Source organism: Pelodiscus sinensis, chromosome 10, assembly GCF_052426305.1.
Source record: "Pelodiscus sinensis isolate ZL-2025 chromosome 10, ASM5242630v1, whole genome shotgun sequence".
Taxonomy (NCBI): Eukaryota; Metazoa; Chordata; order Testudines; family Trionychidae; genus Pelodiscus; species Pelodiscus sinensis.
In genome coordinates, this window is record NC_143061.1 from 39,263,762 (window position 1) to 39,282,828 (window position 19,067).

The following is a 19,067-nucleotide window of genomic DNA, read 5'->3' on the forward strand; positions in this document are numbered from 1 at the left end:
AGTTTTGTCGACAGTTACTGTCGACAAAGCTTCTGTCGACAAAGAGCGTCTACACTACATTAAGTTCTGTCGACAAAGCAAGCTGCTTTGTCGACATAACATTGTAGACGCAAGGACAGTTTACATGCAATAACACCTTCTGTCGACAGAACTCTGTCGACAGAAGGCGTTATGCCTCGTAAAATGAGGTTTACCAGCGTCGACAAAACTGCTGAGTTCTGTCGACGTTATGTCAACAGAACTCAGTGGTAGTGTAGACGCAGGTATAGTTTTGTCGACAAAAGTCCACTTTTGTAGACAAAACTCTGTAGTCTAGACACACCCTTAGACCTCAGAACATTCCAAGCCAAAGTCAGCTCTGTCGGTACCGACAAAATCATTCATGGCACCAACAAAACAGAGGTCCGCGTCGGCACCGAGCACAGCGATGCTTCCTCCAACCACACCTTCAGTACAGAGTATGCAGTCAGCACCGCCTCCTCAGACCAAGCATTCCACCTTGCAGCCTCATGCTAAGCACACAGCACTGCCGGCGCTGAGAAAGCGGTTGGCTCAGTCAGCGAAGCCCCTGCCATAGACTGCTGGTGCCGGGGCCGGGGCTGGCATCAAGCACACAGGCACCAGATCAGTTCACCAGAGCTGTGAATCTCATAGTAACCTCTGTGCAGGGAAGGCCATTGTTAAACACTTCTAGTATGCCGAATACATCTAGTCTTTTCTTGCTTGTGACTCCATCAGGATTAGTCCCTCTGTTGCTGTCCAGTGATGATGACGATGACTCTATTACTGTACACCCACCAAGGCACTCATCACCAAAGTTGGTACAGCATCCCGCTCAGTGGCAACCACAACAGTGGTGACCACCACCTTTATAAGCCCCTTCCAACTGGCCATACTGGGACACTTGGGCTGCATATAGGCTACTGCAAGGCCAGCCTCAAAAGCAGAGAATCTCTGCATCAAGGTCCCAAATGTCTCCTGCACCCTCCACCACCTTCTCAAGACTAGAGGAGGAATCAGAGATAGGGGATGAGGAATCAACACCAGACTCTTCCCCCACCCACCCATATATCATCCTCATCACTAGACAATACAATAATGCTGCCACCCCCAACCTCTGGAGATGACTTCAAGTCATTCCACGAGCTGTACAGATGCATTGTGGATGCCCTGGACATATCGCTTGTTAACTTGTGCTGGCTTTCTTGCAAGTTAACAAACATTTTACATGCCTCCGTGACTGCTAAGCTGGTGTTACCTGTGAGTGCCATTCTCATGAACCTGGTGAGAACAATATGGCACATGCCTGCCACCATCCCACTGACCTGGAAAAGGTCTGAGGAAAAAATACTATATCGACCCACAAGAGGCAGACTTTATTCTCCCATCCAAAGCCCAGTTCCCTGGTGATACAGGCTGTCGATCAGAGGGGAAAGCAACAAGCTGCTCATACCACACTGTACAATGGAGAATGCTGTAAGCTTGATCTCCTAGGGAGAAAAGGCCTACTCCTCTCCTACTCTCCAACTGAGGATAGCCAATTTTACAAGGATTTCTTTTCTTCCCCATGCTCAGTTTGGGAACAGATTGCCGTTTTATCATCATGAGTGGTCAGACATCACCACAGACAAGTGGATTTTAGAAATAGTGCTCGATAATTACTGTATCCTGTTCCTATCTACACTGCCTTCTTACCTACCCCTCTTCAGGGACTTATTTCACCAGACTGTGCTTCTGCAAGATAGAGACCATTTTCTCCAGCTCAGCGCAATGGAACTCATACCAACACAACACAGGGAAAAGGAGTTTTACTCCCATTACTTACTTTCTCTCTCAAAAAAAAGAGTGGAGGATGGAGACCAGTCCCAGATTTATACAGTCTCAATCCATTTATCTGCACACAAGGCTTCAAAATTGTGACTCACCATGATAATTTCAGTCTTAGAGAAGGGAGACTGGATGTCTACCCTCAACCTACAGGATGCATATTTCCACATTTCGATACACTCAGCTCATAGACGCTTCCTATGATTTGCAGTGCACCACCACCACTTTCAATAGGTGGTGCTCCCCTGTGGGCTTTTCACAGCCCCAAGACGGTCCCCAGCAGACCAGAGGCACCGGGAGCAAAGCTGCAGCGGCGGCGGAGTCTCGCGCCTCCCTGGCTTTGCCAGAGCAAAGCCTCAGAGGCGCGGGACCCCTCCGCCTCCCCGGCTTTGCTCCAGGTGTCCCTAGTCTGCTGGAGACGGTCCCCAGCAGACCAGGGGCACCTGGAGCAGCTTTTCTCGCCCCGGAGGTCGAGGTGGCAGGACCGCTGCGCTCTGGGCGGGACCACTGCGCTCTGGGCGGGACCGCTGCCTGTGAGCTCCGGGGCGAGAGAGCCCCATTCGTAACTCGGGGACTGCCTGTACTTCTCAGGGATGCGGTGTCACTATTTATCTTGGAAGGCTTCTACAGTCCACTCTACTGTGATAGTGATTCTTTCTTTTTCAGAGGAAAAATATTACTTTTAACTCATGTTTTTGGAAGTATTAATCATACACTTTTATTAATCCACCTAATATTTCCCTAGAAACTGGCGATATAGTTAATGAGTTTGGCACTATGGAATTTAGTTGAGACTCTTTTTGACAGTTATTCCTTGATTGAATATAGACATGTGTCCCCTGTTGATGAGACCATTATAATAGCTTAGAACAGGGGTCTCCAAACTTTTCAGCCCGAGGGCCGCATTAACTATCAAACAGCAGTTCGGGGGCCGACTACACACTTGAGGTCCAAATAAAAAACAATCAAAACATGGATGTTGTTTTTAATTATTTATTTAATATTATTTTATTCAGTTATTATTTAATAACACATTCATACACTACACATGAACACCTGTATTAGTGTGAATGGTGAAATTGTTTCCTGGATGCCAAAATAGCAGACATTTCTGGCTTTAGATTTGTTGTCCCTAACATCAACAGTGACCTGAGATTATCATCGGACAAGTTTGTTCTCAAATTGTTCTTCACGTATTTCATTCTTGAAAATGTTTGTTCACACAGGTATGTTGTTCCAAAGATTGAAAGGTACCTTGATGCAAAAGTTTTGACATTAGGAAAGTCTTCCTTGGGCAAAAACTGGTAAAAACCCACCAGTCCTATTTTGAACTTGTCCCTAAGGAGGTCATTTGCTTGCAACTCAATGACTTCCAGCTGCAGTTCATCTGGGCAACTGGCCACATCTGCTTCAAATGGGTTTTGAAACAATCTCACTTCTTCTGCCTTTGAATCCAAAAAGGTCTCCACGGGCCGGATGAGAGGGCCTCGCGGGCCGCATCCGGCCCCCGGGCCGTAGTTTGGAGACCCCTGGCTTAGAACATCATCTTTAGACTGTACCAAGGCTGTATGAATACTGCTACTTTCAGAGAACAAGTGATCAAGCCACATAATTTTCTTAGATTGAGCAAGAAACCAATACTTTACATTAAACAATGGTAAAATTATACACAAAGGATTTCTGCTTTATAACTCCAGAGAAGGAATAGCAGGAAAAACTCCGTTGCTTAATGTTGAATATCAAACTGTTGCTTAAAGTTTTCTGCCAAAGGGCAAGTATAGAAAGTGTTGCTTTGCGATTCATATTCTTAACAACACAGCGTATTCTTTTTTTCCTAACCAGTCTGCAAACAGAACAAAAGCAGAAGACAAAAAATGACACATTTGATGCTGTGACGAATTTGACTGCGTGAAGCTGTGAATTTTAGAATTATCGTTTATTATCATGAATACATAGTACTTGATAGTACTACAGGTTGTACAGCCCTTAACCGGGACTTCCTGGTCCAGCAATATCCGTGGTCCGGTATGTTCCTGGACCACAGAGCCTAGAAAGACAGAGGTCCAGCGGTGGGGCAGGAGCATCATAAGGGCACTGGCAATTCAGCTGGGGACCCAGTGTGTGTGGGGGGGAGGGGTGGAAGTGGACAGCATGTCTGGGAGTTGTGGCACCAGTGGCTGGGGAGCTTTAGCTTAGCTGCAGCCGTGGAACTCCAGCCCCAATGGCAGCCAGGGAGCTCTGGCCCAGGCTGCAGAGTTCTGGTCCCATCCCTTTGCCCCAGCCACAGAGCCCAGCCCCAGCTGCAGAGCCAGGCAGCTTCAGAGTTCTACCCCAGCTGCACATCTCTGGTTGTGGCTCTCCAGCCCCAGCAGTAGCAGGGCCAGAAAGAGCTCCAGGAGCTGAGGCAGCAGCAGGTGCAGACTGGAGCCCTAGCCCAGTTGCAGTACAACCATGACCAAAGGGCTCCAGACCAGTGAGGTCCAACCTGTACTTTCATTGTCATCCTCTGTATAGTCTTAAATTGCTATGTGGGAACAATGTGAGCTGTTTGGCTCCTGCTCCAGCAACAATGAATATTTTGTCCGGTTCAGAAGAATGGCAAATACATTTTCTCCTTAGCCTGTGGAAAGTAAAACCAAAAAGGAAAAAAAAAAGTCTAATTATAATGTAGGAGAAAGGGAGAACTGTCCTGTTTTAAAACAGTGGATGTCTTCTTCCAATGTTGCTGTAGGTCTCATTAGGTGGTGTTGATCTCACAGTGCGGGTTCTCACAACAGGCTACTGGCCTACTCAGTCAGCCACACCAAAGTGCAACATCCCTCCAGCGCCCAGACATGCTTTTGAAGTATTTAGAAGGTATGTATTAAATCAGGCTTTGTATTTAGCAGTTGTAAATGAAAAGCTTTTAAACCATGGTTACAGTAAATATACTTTTAAGAGCATTAAAAGAATGTTAGAGGGCTACTTTGCTCTTTGAGGCAAACTAGAAAACCATCTACTCAGTACTTGGTTTTTCATTTCACTTAACCTCAGTTTAACTTTTTATTCAGTAATTGTTACACATTATGCTTAGTACTTCCATTCTGAAGAGTTCAAAATTATCTACTTACATTACATAAAGTGTGTTTTGGATCATCTAGACAAAATGTGCCATGTAAATAGCTGCGTTTTAATTTTAATTGTCTTTTTAGATTTTATTTAGCCAAGCATAGTGGTCGACAGTTGACACTCCAGCATCATATGGGTTCAGCAGATCTCAATGCCACCTTTTATGGACCTGTTAAAAAGGTAAATGTCTGTATTCTAAAAGTGTTATGGTTTAATTAAAAAAATGTAAACGTTAAAGATAAATTTGTAATCACATAAATTGTTAGATGTAAACTTTGGATTTTGTTAGACGTAAATGAAACTGCCAGGATAGGGCATGCTTACAAGTTGGGTAAAAAAATGATAAATGTATTTTTATAACTCTTACCTGGGCAGCAGTTTGGAATATGCTTACATACATACGTTCTATAACCCTGAGTCAAATTTGAAACTATCCAGCCTGTTGGTTTAATTAAATCATAGGATGATAATGGACTGATAGACTTTAAAGTCAGAAGGAACCATCACGATCATCTAGTTGACCTGCGCATTGCAGGCCGCAGAACCTCAGCCACTGACACCACTAGTAACTCAGCCAGAGTTTAGGACTCTATTAAGGAAGTCCTCTTTATTCTTGTGTCCACACTGGTGCTTAACTTAAATAACTCCTCATCAACTATGGTATATATCCCTCAGGTGTTTTTATAGAGAGCAATCACATCTCCCCTCTGCCTTTGTTTTGTTAGGCTAAGTTAAGTTTTGTATTCCTCTGAATCATCCTAATAGCCCTTCACTGCACTTGTCTCTGTTTTGAATTCCTCTTTAAACATGGAAGACCAGAATTGCACACAGTATTTCAGATGAGATCTCACAAGTATCTTGTATAATGTTACTATTAGTTCCCTATCTCTGCTGGAAATACCTGATGCATTCAAGGGCTTCATTGGCCTTTTTTTCACAACTGCATCACTTTGGCAGTTCAGTCATCATGTGATCAACCAGTACACTTTGTTTTCTTCTATTACTTCCATCTAGACACCCCCAGCGTGAAATAGAAATTCTCATGATTAGTCCCTAAATGCATGACCTTGCATTTTACACTATTGAATTGCATCCCATTTCTGTTACTTCAGTTTAAAAGGTCATTTAGACCATCTTGCGTGCTAGTCCAATCCTCTTTATTGGCAGTACCTCCTAAGTTTGTTTCATACTCAGATTTTCATACTCAGACATACTTTTTGTGCCAAGGACATTAATAAAAATGTTTAAATAAGATCTGTGACAAGACCAATCCAGCCTAACAGGTCACTTTTCAGTACAATCTGTTATAGTCTCTCCTTTAAACATCTCCTTATCCACCTTTCAGTGTTCATATTAATCCTCCTCTATTCCAATTTGATTAATAATTTCCCATACGGAAATTACTGAAATCCAGGTAGATAAGTTCTACTGCATTCCCTTGTATAAAAAAAAAATTATCATCTTTAAAGCAGGAAATTAGGTGGGTCTGGCATGATCTATCTTTTGTAAAATCATGTTGTATCTTATCCCACTTACCATTAGAAGTGAGAGGAAGACTAACGACAGGTTAGGCCCATTGCTCAGTGAAGAGGGAGAAACAATAGTAAAAAACATGAAAATGGCAGAGATGTTTAATGACTTCTTTGTTTCAGTTTTCACCAAGAAGATTGATGTTGATGGGATGCCTACCATAGTGAATGCTAGTGAAAATGGGGTAGGTTTAGAAGTTAAAATAAAAAAAGAACAAGTTAAAAATTATTTAGAAAAGTTAGATGTCCTCAAGTCACCAGGGCCTGATGAAATGCATCCTAGAATACTCAAGGAGCTAATAGAGGAGATATCTGAGCCTTTAGCTATAATCCTTGAAAAGTTCCAGAAGTTGGGAGAGATTCCAGAAGACTGGAAAAGGCCAAATATATATATATATATAAAAAGGGAAATAACAACGAAGGAAAGTATAGACAAGTCAGTTTAACTTCTGTGCCAAGGAAGATAATGGAGCAAGTAATTAAGGAATTCATCAGCAAACACCTGGAAGATAATAAGGTGATAGGTAACAGCCAGCATGGATTTGTAAAGAGCAAATCATGTCAAAAAATATGATAACTTTCTTTGACAGAATAACAAGTCTTGTGAATAAGGGAGAAGCGGTGGATGTGGTATACCTAGACTGTAGTAAAGCATTTGATGTGGTCTCGCATGACCACCTTACCAATAAACTAGGTAAATGCAAACTAGATGAGGCTACTATCCATTGAGGCCAGTGGATGCATAACTGGCTGGATAACCATTCTCAGAGAGTAGTTATTAATGGTTCACAGTCATTCTGGAAGAACATAACAAGTGGGTTTCTAGAGGGGTCTGTTTTGGGACCAGTTCTGTTCAATATCTTCTTCAATGATTTAGAGATGATGGCATAGAGAGTATGCTTATTAAGTTTTTAGATGATACCAAGCTGCAAGGGGTTGCAAGTTCTTTGGAGGATAGGGTCATAATTCAAAATGATCTGGACAAACTGGAGAAATGGTCTGAGGTAAACAGGATGAAGTTTAATAAGGACAAATGCAAAGTACTCCACTTAGGAAGGAACAGTCAGTTTCACACATACAGAATGGGAAGTGATTGTCTAGGAAGAAGTACTGCAGAAAGGGAAGTATGGGTCATAGTGGATCACAAGCTAAATATGCGTCAACAGTGTGACGCTTGCAAAAAAAGCAAACATGATTCTGGGATGCATTAACAGATGTTGTGAGCAAGACAGGAGAAGTCATTCTTCTGCTCTACTCTGTGCTGATTAGGTCTCAATTGGAGTATTATGTCCAGTTCTGGGCACCAGATTTCAAGAAAGATGTGGAGACATAGGAGAAGGTCCAGAGAAGAGCAACGGAAATGATTAAAGATCTAGAGAATTTGAGCTGTGAGGGAAGACTGAAAGAACTGGGCTGGTTTAGTTTAGAAGAGAGAAGACTGAGAAGGGGACATGATAGCAGCTTTCAAGTATCTAAAAGGGTGTTACAAGGAAGCGGGCGAAAAGTTGTTCTCCTTGGCTTCTGATGGTAGGACAAAAAGCAATGGGCTTAAATTACAGCTAGGGAGCCTAAGATTAGACATTATGAAGAAATTCCTTTCATCTGTCAGGGTGATTCAACACTGGAATAAATTGCCTAAGGAGATTGTGGAATCTCTGTCCTTTGAGATATTTAAGAGCAGGTTGGATAGACATCCATCAAGGATGATCTATCAGTGGTTCCCAAACTTTTCGGCATCACTCCCCTTTTTTGATTTTTGAAAAACCCTCAAACCCCCTATCTTCCCCTTCTTCCCCTCCCCCCCCCCCCCAAAAATAGCAAAACTTGTTAAGCAAAAATAAAAGGAACTGACCGGGGCAGCAAAACTTGATGGGGGCAGAGGGCTGGGTTGCTTCAGGCCCCCCCGCCCCCCCCCCCCCGAATTTCTTCACGCCTCCCCAAGTTTGGGAACCCATGATCTAGATGGTGCTTGATCCTGCTGGGAGGGCAGGAGACTGGACTTGATGATCTCTTGAGGTCCCTTCCAGTTCTATGATTCACCTCTGTCCTTAATCACTTTCTCTTTCAAAATTTATTCCACAACCTTGCACGCATTTTCGATCTAATTAACAGGCCTGTAGTTTCTCTGATCACTTTTTCCCTTTCTTAAAAATAGGAACTGTATTAGGAATTCTTGAGGCATTGGGTATTGCCCTTGGGTTTACAGATTCATTAAAAATCCTTGATACCGGGTTTGCAATTTCATGTGCCTTTAATATTCTTGGATGAAGATTAATTCGGGGAGCCCAAATTCAGTCACATTAACTTTGATTTGTGCTTCAGATGTGGCAGTTTCTACCTCCATGTCCTCATTCTCATTAACTACATTTTTATTAACCTTATGACAAGTGAAAGAGTATTTTTTGTAAGAGTATTTTTTGTAAGAGTTGGGCCATGCCAAGATTACCTTTAATCTCCATCCCATCCTCAGTGCGGATCAGTCCCCCTTCTTTCCATGTTTCCTTTTATTTATATGTCTATAAAACCTTTAACAATTGTTTTTAATTAGCTTTGCAAGGTCCAACTCTTTTTTGGCTCTTGGCAGTTCTCACTTTATCCCTATACTTTCTGCTTAGGTTATAGGCTTCAAATAATTTCAGCAACTTTGACTTAAAGTAAATTCTAGTCTTCTAGACATTCAGATCCTTGTTCTTCCGCCCACTTACCTAATTCTATTAACTTTTTTTAAGATAGTCCTTTTGAAATAAAGTACCCTACCTGCATGTCTATTTTCATTTTTTTCCCTTTAGTTTCAGCCAAATTAGATTATGATCATGCAAACCAAGGCTTTTCCCCTACCAGTTTTTCTGTAAAGTCCTCACTATTCACCAATATCAAATCTAAAATGGCATCACTACTTATTAGAACCAAGCGTAAGTACTCTGGGACTTGTGGATTTAGTTTCTCAAACTTAATATTCCTTAACCTTAGTTCTCCATTTACTACATGAAAAGCTTAATCAGGCAAAAAATGTACCTAAAATGGATTTCATAACTTCTTTTAAATTCATACAGGAAGATGGCTCAGAGGTTGGTGTAGGAGGTGCTCAAGTAACTGGCTCAAATACAAGAAAGCACATATTGCAAGTCTCCACTTTCCAGATGACAATACTAATGCTCTTTAACAACAGAGAAAAATACACATTTGAGGTATGATTTGTCTCATTCGAAGCTGACTTTAAATGTTAAAATCTGTTATGCAGATAGATGTAGATATGTAGATCTATGGTATCACACATCCTCACGTACTCTTTCAAAAGTCATGTAGGAAGTCTTGACCTATGAACACAGACTTTTTGGTGCCAAGAGAATAAACCTCATTTGCCCCAGCACATTATTTTCTTGATAGTGAGAGTTTGGATTCCACAATAATTTACTTGTACTATAAAAGTTAGAATGACTAACCATAGTCATTCTTTAGTCCAAAAACTCAGGACTGTAGAGTATATACCTTAGACCCTAGGGGAAATGAGATATATATATGGGGAAATTATATTCTGCACAGCATTGTAAAATACTGCTTTAAAACTGCTTCATATTAAAAGGCTTTCATTCAGTATAGCCAGCCATTGAAGAGGGGCCCTGAGTTGTTTAAGGTGCATTTATTTAGAAATCTCTCATCATGACTGAGGATTGACTTGTACTTAAAGAATTAAAAAGACTGATTCATTTTATTTGTGTCAGAGGGGCATACAAGTTAGTCTGTAACAGGAAAAATTAAACAACAAATAGTTTGGTAGCACTTTACCCCATCTATATGTTTTGTTAGTCTTTAAAGTGCTACCAGACTATTTGTTTAATTTTTTCATTTTATTTGGTCTTTTCTTTCCAAATAAAATATTTATTCTTGATACATGTTTCATAATCTGAGTTTATCAGACTCCAAATCAGAAAAATCTGTCTTTTATTGGATTGCTGAATAGTAGTTAGTGTTCAGCACCAGTAAAATACTAATGTTTTGTTCTGTTTGCCTCCTGATGTGCTATGGTGGCATGACTTTTTAGATAGTCAGTGGCATGCATTCACAAAAGCATAAGGTTTCCAGAACATAAACGCATCAGTGACATGTCAGTTCATGTGCAAAACACAAAGTTGATAGACTGACTTGATTTTTCCAGTTGCCTTTGCAACTGCACAACGTTTGCTATTCTTTTTCTGTTTCACACTGGTGCTGATTGGAGGTCAGCCAGGTAGAGATCACTACAGAAGCTAAAATGGCCAGTGAGTTATTGTCTTCTGTAGAAGGTTGACTTAATATTATCTCTACAAACAGTGGGCCACTATTGAGGCCCTGGGGATGCACAGGCATGTCCCCTGCCCATTGCTCAAGGCCTGTAAGTATAAAAGGGTTGAACAACCAAATCCAGGGAACAGCAGAAGAAAAAATACAGCCAGGATTGCAAGTGTCAGAGATGAAGTAAAGGATCCAGAGAGAATAGGGACACTGAGCAGAGAATCCCAGACAAGTGTACCCATTGTCCTTCAAGGCTAGCTAGGGAGGTCGTGGACACCACCCAGAAGACCTCTGCCTGGAGATGTGACTTAGAGGGATCAGAAGTAGGCCACATAGTCCCTGAGCATGCTCCTGCTTTTTGATGTGATGGATGCCAGATGGACAGTCCTTTCCTGATGTGATGGATGCCATCTTTACCAGTGTCAGGAGGAGGAGAACAAGGCTGTCTTGGTCTATAGATAGCCAGAGCCTAAAAGTGGGGATAGAGGCCATTGCAGTCTCTCACTTACAAGAAATCACTTCAAGTCAATCTATCTTTTGATGGGGTAGAAGATTTTTGCCCCTTCCAAAATAGCCATGAAATTGCTTGATATATGTAAAATCTTATTGGAATAAACTAGGCCTTCTTCTCAGCTTCCAATCATGCAATGCCACACTGTCTCCTTTAACAAGGCTTATTGTCCATACTAGAGATGTTTACATTTAGTCGACTACATGATTAACCGATAAGCCTGAGCTTATCAGTTAATCATGTTGATTTCACGAACTCCTGCTGCTGAAACTGACCAGGGGCTGACTTGGGGATGCCCGGGGCAGAGCAGCTGGGGTGCTGCCGGGTTGGTCCTGTAGCGCCGCCCCTCCACACTGCAGGACCAACCCGGCAGCACCCCAGCTGCTCTGCCCCAGATTTCCCCAAATCAGCTGCTGCTGAAACTGACCAGCGGCTGACACGTGGAAGCTCGGGGCAGAGCAGCTCCAATTGTCCGGCTGTCTGGAGCACTTCTGGGTTCCAGGTGCTGCCGGACTATCAGGAGTGCCAGACCACTGGATGCCGGACAGCTGGAGTTTTACTGTAATTGGCTAGTCAATGGAATTTCCGTCGATTAGTCAATAAGTGGGGGAGCCACAATGAAGTTAGTTCCTGGCCCTGGGAGCTAACCCTACTGTGGCTCTCCCTTTTAAATGTATTAAAAGCCATCAGACTCTTAATGCATTTAAAAAGCAGAGGTGCAGTGTCTGAAACTGGGTGCCTGCCAGGAATCAGCTGATTCCTTCCTGGCTCATGCCTGTTCCCCGCCACCACTCTGCCGCCCCTGCCCCCTCATGGAGACAGTGCTTGGGGGAACCAGCTTTTAAGCCAGCTGCCCCCAGCACCAGCTCTTGCTCCCCCCTGGAGAAGTGACTAGTCAAGGGATTCGTTGACTATCCGATAATCTTATGCTTATCGGATAGTCAACTAGTTGCTTACATCCCTAGTGCCTAATGACCCTATCAGGGTTTGGACTGGATGCAGAGAGAGCTGCTGGCTCTTAGTCAGTGTTGTGTACAATCAGCACACGCACCACTTCATGTGCCCTTGCTTTACCTGCATGTTACTGTAGTAATACCAGTAAGAAGAAAAACTATGCAGATGGAAACCAGTGGAATCTGGCAATCCTGAGCATGGGCAACAGTAAACAAATTGTGTTGTGTGTGGCCCATGAGAAGCCAAAGGGCTGCATGCATCCCATGGGCTGCAGGTTGCCCACCACTGCTAATAAGATCAGTACTGCAAAGGACGCAGAAGGACATTATAGCACCTAAGAAGTTAAACTACCCTCTGTGCTCCTCCTAAGTAGAGGCACCAACAAAGATGTCTTTGCAAAAGAGAAAGGAGTTTTGTCTAATCAGGCTTCTATTCCCAGTTCTGTCACCATTTTGGATAAGCAGTAACTAAGGCAAATACTTTCTCTTCTGTATCAAAGACAGCAGCTCAGGGCAGCAGGCAGGAGAGCAGGTCTGTGTGGGGAGCTCTCACAGACGGACTCCTGCTTGCCACCATGAGCTTGCTGCCTGTGGTACAGAGACATCTGTGTGAGGTGGCAGGTACTCTCTGGGAGTGAGGTCGGAAGCACATTGCCAGCCCCGCCCCCGGGGGCATCAAATAACCATCTAGCTGCTAAGTATTGTTGCGGTTACACATTTACTAAAATAAACTATTTCTAACATCGCTGTGTGAGTATTGGCAGGTGTAATGTGAAAATGTTTAGCAAACACAATCATAAAGCACACTGCAGTAGTTCAAAACTTCAGTATTCATGAGAGAGCTGTGCTGGCTCACTAGAAAATGAGAAGTGATGCCTCAGCTTCTTAATGACTCTCAGTAGAACTCTGAGGAACGCTGACTTTCTAAAAGAGGATCCAACTACGATTACATTTTTTTATGAAGAAGATGGCAAAAAATATCATAGCTTATGTTTCAGAAGTGACTCCAGGAGACATGAAAACTACAGAAGCACTTGATAGAAATTTCAGAGGGACAGATATGCTGATAATGCTGGTTTAGAAGACTGTGCAGAGAACTGCTGGGGTATATTTCTGTAGGAATTTTATGCTTTGTATGGGTTCTAACAGTGTTTGCACTTCTAATGTTTTAGTAGTCATCTTTCAAAAGTCTTCTGTTGTACTTGAGTTGATGTGAACAGCCTCAGCTGTCTGAGTTTTTAGGTGAAAACAAATAATCTGAAGCAGCTGTATAAATTAATAGGCGTATACTCTGCAGAAGGGTGCAAAAACGTGTGTGTGTGTGTGTGTGTGTGTGTGTGTGTAAAAGTGATGTCAGCATGAGACACTTATTTCTTCTAAGACTGTCAGCCTTTCATGTACTGTCTTTCCCAGTTAGATAAGGTACTTCTGATAGCTATTTGTCAGAAATTTCCTTGATTACTTTGTATACTTTTCATTGAATTGATGTTGAAAGTAACCTGAGTGTTCCTTAAAGCAGCATTGGAGACAATGGAAATAAACCCTTTCAGCTTTCTCAGGAGATAAATTGAGTGTTAAGTGTTAATTATTTATTTTGTTCCTTTTATCTCACTTGCAATTGATTACTTTAAATTATACTTTAAGAAATCCGCTTTCTTTATAGTAGCCATGATCATCAGAGGCCTTTTTGCATAGTACTTATTACACTATCACAAAATGAATTCTAACTTTTCAAGCATCTAAAGCAGGGTTTCCCAACCTATGGGTTGGTACCCAAATATGGGTTACCGTAACATTTCAAAAGGGTCACCAGGTGTCTCCCTAAGTGGCTCTTAAGGAGCCATTCACACATTTTTTGAATTGCCTGAGTCACCAAGTCTTCCTGAATTGTCAAAATGGGTCCCCATCAGGAAAAGGTTGGGAACCGCTGATTTAAAAAATCTAAATATCAGAAGTTAGTTTTGAAACAAGGATTATCTTTTTGAGCAATCAATACAAGGTGTATTTTCTCCCAAAATAAATTACCTAACATAGTCTGACGTTAATTATGAACTATTCATGTCATGATTTTTCATCAGGAAATTCAACAAGAAACTGATATCCCCGAAAGAGAGCTTGTTAGAGCCCTACAATCCCTCGCATGTGGTAAACCAACACAAAGAGTTCTCACAAAAGAGCCTAAATCAAAAGAAATAGAAAATGGCCATATATTTACGGTGAATGACCAGTTCACATCCAAACTGCACAGAGTCAAGATTCAAACGGGTAAGTCTGTTTTTATATTGAGCACTCATGTAGTCCAAACATAGTTTAAATTGTACAATGTTGGTATCTACATTTTTTCCCTAACACAGAATCAAGTTCTTTAGAACATCTATGATTTTGATTGCTTTTCTCCCTTGGAAGAGATTTCAGACAGTTCACTAGCTGTGCCTGTATCTCAGTTCACACACTCTACCACCACATTCTGAGGCTACTAGGCCACATGGCCTCCTGTATTTGTGACCCAGCTTGTCAAGATGTTCATGCACAAGCTTCATGGATGGCTAAAATCAGTCTGTTGACCAAAGAGACATTCCTTAAACAAGTTGGTCTATGTTCCTCCTTCTGTCTCAATGTCTTTAGAATGGTGGATAGATATAAAAAAAAAAAGTATGTGCGGGAGGTACTCTTGTCCCCTTCCATCCAAGAATGTCATCAATATGTCTGATAGGCAGCAACCTATGTGAGTGCCCCATCCTAAGCATTATGAACAGAAGACCAATCAACCCTTCATGTTTATATCCTCAAATTTTGGCCAGTTCACAAGGCTTGTTACGTTTTTCTCCCTTTTGTCAAGATTGCGTAGGTCCAGATACTGACAAACAATACAACCATTATGTACTACCCAAACAGATGAAGGGGTACATGGTCTAGTACAGTAAAACTCTGATGGTCCGGTATCTGACGGTCCGGCACTCCTGATGGTTCGGCACCATCAGGAACCCGGAAGTGCTCCGGGCAGCCGGACCATTGGAGCTGCTCTGCCCCCAGCTTCCCCGATTCAGCCGCTGCTAAAACTGACCAGCGCTGAATCCGGGAAGCAGGGGGCAGAACAGCTGGAGTGCTGCCGGGTAGGTCCAGTAGCACTGCCCCTCGGGGTTGCGGGACCAACCCAGCAGCACCCCAGCTGTCCCGGATTCAGCCGCTGCTGAAATTGACCAGCGGCTGACTCCAGGAAGCCCGAGACAGAGCTGCTCTGCCCCAGCTTCCTGGAATCAGCCGCTGGTCAATTTCAGCAGCAGCTGACTTGGGTACACCTGGGACAGAGCAGCTGTGGTGCTGCTGGGTTGGTCCTCGCAGCGCCGAGGTTTGGCGCTACCAGACCAACCCAGCAGCGCCCCAGCTGCTCTGTCCCAGGCATCCCGATTCAGCCGCTGCTGAAAATGACCAGGGCTGACTCCAGGAAGCCCGGGGCAGAGCAGCTCTGCCTCTGGCTTTCTGGAGTCAGCCGCTGATCAGTATCAGCAGCAGCTGACTTGGGGACACCTGGGACAGAGCAGCTGGGGTGCTGCTGGGTTGGTCCAGTAGTGCCGCTCCTCAGTGCTGTGGGACCAACCCAGCAGCCTTCCAGCTGCTCTGCCCCAGGCATCCTGATTCAGCCGCTGCTGAAACTGACCAGGGCTGACTCCAGAAAGCCCGGGGCAGAGCAGCTCTGTCTCGGGCTTTCTGGAATCAGCCGCTGATCAGTATCAGCAGCGGCTGACTTGGGGACACCTGGGGCAGAGTAGCTGGGGTGCTGCTGGGTTGGTCCAGTAGCGCCGAGGAGCGGCGCTGCGGGACCAACCTGTCAGCACCACAACTGCTCTGCCTCAGGCGTCCCCAAGAGCAGCTGGGGTGCTTACGGGTTGGTCTCGCGGCGCCAAAGGTCGGCACTACCGGACCAACCCAGCAGCACCCCAGCTGCTCTGCTGCAGGTGCCCCCGATTCAGCCGCTGCTGAAACTGACCAGCAGCGGCTGAATCGGGGACTCCTGGGGCAGAGCCGGACTATCAGAAGGGAGGGCTATGAGGGAGTCTGGGGTAGCATCTCCCCACCCCACCCCAGACCCCTCATAGCCCCCCCTTCTGATAGTCCGGCATATCTGATAATCCGGCACCCCCTGGGTCCTAAAGGTGCCGGATTATCGGAAGTTTACTGTACCATTAAAAGCGCATTACTCCTTTTACTTCCTGTTTACTGCTAAGCTCCCAATACCTTTTTGCCAATCATCTCTGGATCTTCCCAAAATCTTGACTAGTTGCTAAAAAGCATTTTTTCTGGGTTAGGCTATATACAGCCAGTCAGCCAATTTCAACAAAAGAAATGCCATCAGTTCTGTTCTTGAGTAGGTCACAGTCTTGGCTCATTAACCAACATGAATGAAGAGCAGAGTCTCACATTTGCGTTCCTCCTCCCTCCTTTCATCACATACATGAGCCCCAAAATGCAGCAAGACCATACCAAAATAATTCTAGTTCCAGTATGGAACTATGAAGACTATGCTCCTTGGATTTTCGAAACAGAGCTCTCAACTCCATATGCAGCTTCTTGCTATGAATCTGGTTTTCCCCACAACCAGGCTGTCGGTGGAAAACTTCATGTCAGAAGTCTGGGCAGTGCCTGGTGGGGCTGTGGTGCAGCTGCTAGGATTCCCCTGGACAGCATCCAGACTTCTAGCTGGAGCACCACCTCAGGTGACAGTTTGGCTTTCTTCTCACTATTATGACACACACAAATAACAGCCAGCAGCTGATATTAGTAATGCATACCTAATTTCCCTAACTATACTGGTATAAGCCCTACACCTCTCCTGGATTTGGAGTTGCTATGTCCTTTGTGACAAAGCTCCTACTCAGTCTTGGTGGGAGGTCCTGCGCTTTCAGATGTTTGCTTGCCTCAAGCTCTCACAGCAGCCCTTAATTTAGGTACCGCACCTAGGGCATCAGCTTGCTGTTTAACTACTCTCATCATTGGCCAGCATAACGGGGAAAACAAATTCCACAGTCTTGGTGGATCCCCCAAAAATCCAGGTCTGGGTAAACCCCTTTTTTTTCCCCAGCCAGTCTTTTCCCTGAAGGGAAATGGGAAGGTAGGTGTTATGGGGAAACCAGGGCTCACCCTCTATACTCTGGGTTCCAGCCCAGGGCCCTGTAATAGCAGCTGCCTATTAGTCTCCAACACCTGCTGTAAGACAGCTACAAAACCGGTGGGCTACTTCCCCAGCACCTTCCTTCTCTCAGGCTCTTCCTCCTAGTATCTGCTGGTACTTGTTCCTCCTAAACCTCCTGCAGCACTCCCTCCATCCTCTCGTCTCTTCATGTGCTAACTAACTTTCAGAGAAGCTCTTTTTATAATCAGTCTCAACTGGTTCTTTAATTGGCCCCGGGTGTTCCGAGTAGCCTTGGCTCACCTGACTGCAAACCCACTTAAGTAGCTCCAGGTGCTTAATTTCCCTGGTTGATACTCGGTATCCCTTGTCAGTTTACCCTGGGAACAGATATTAGCTCAGTCTGAGGCTAATATATTTGCCTTCCATTACTTTTTTGTATCCTCCTGGCCTGACTCCACCATGCCATGTAATACTTACTTCGGGTCATTACAACATTTTCTGATCCTTCCTTTCCTTCCTCATTGAGTAATGTGCCTACCCTATTGTTGGCCTTTGCCTTCTTCTTGCTTCTGATGTGTTTTTAAAATGTTTTCTTGTTAGCCTATATGTTGCTAGTGAGTTTAATCTTTTTTTGTATGTCTGTCTTGGCCTTTCTAATTTTGTCCCTACATTCTTGGTTGATTTTTAATACTTATTCTTCATAATTTGACTTGGTTTCCACGTTTTTAGGACTAGTTTTTGAGTTTCAGGTAGTTGAAGGTCTCTTGGATAAACTAGGGAAGTCTCTTACCATACTTACTATCTCTCTTGCACACTGAGATAGCTTGTCCTTGTGTCTTTAATAATGTCTCTTTAATAAAACTGTCTACTCTCCTGAACTTTTTTTTCTCCCCTTAGACCTGCTTCCCACAGCATCTTACCTACCAGTTCTCTGAGTTTGTAACGTCTGTCTGCTTGAATTATATCATCTTTATTCTGCTCTTTTCCCTTATACCATTCCCAGGACCCAGTACCATGTACTTCACAGGCTTTTTTTGAAGGACAGATCTGTGACAGGGTGCGGTCACAGAAAACCCCTTGGGGGTGCCTCGTCTTCCTGCTCTCTGGGGCTTCACCGCTCAGTTCTGCCGGGCCAGCTCCCTGGTCTCCCCCAGCCAAGGCACCAAACTGAATTCACTCTCCTCACTCCATCTCTCCCCTCCCCCGAGAAGCAGAACCGATACTGAATCTCTTTGGGGCCAAGGAAAATGCAGTTTTGGGCCTAGCTTTCTGGGATACCACTCCCCAAATAGGATCAGAACTCCAAATGAATTCTATAGGTAAGCCCCCTTCAAGAGTGAAAGGAGGAATGTACAAACCGATTGCTCCCCCAGGTAGTAATTTACATTGGGCTTGATAGAAAATAGAAGTTATTTTATTGTATTAAGTACAAGTAGTAGCGTTTAAGTGGTTAAGGGAGAACAAGGTGAGCAGATTACAAACTCAAAATAACAGAAAACGCTTAGCTAACTCTAACACTGAAACCTCAGTACACAAACTTATTAGAGACTCATCCTAAAACTGTTTCTTTTCCAGCTAAGCCTTCCAACTCAAGTGTTCTTTACTCGGGGTCTTTGGTTCCTTCCCTCGGGTGCACCAGCCAAAGACAAAACACTCTTACTTTCCTATTGTTTTTTAAAGATTCCTTTCTTGCAAGGGAAGTCACATCACCAGTCCCTACCAACCACTGCTAAGAC

The 19,067-nt window shown here is 43.8% G+C and overlaps 1 protein-coding gene across 1 annotated transcript in view; it reads left to right on the forward strand.

The window, feature by feature from the left end:
* CUL3 (cullin 3) overlaps positions 1–19,067 on the forward strand; it is a 105,314-nt gene that overhangs the window by 80,423 nt on the left and 5,824 nt on the right. The window contains exons 11-14 of the mRNA XM_075937566.2: positions 4,559–4,683; positions 5,019–5,115; positions 9,518–9,652; positions 14,279–14,465. Of these exons, the coding sequence (XP_075793681.1) occupies positions 4,559–4,683; positions 5,019–5,115; positions 9,518–9,652; positions 14,279–14,465 (544 nt within the window). The remainder of the gene's footprint in view (positions 1–4,558; positions 4,684–5,018; positions 5,116–9,517; positions 9,653–14,278; positions 14,466–19,067) is intronic.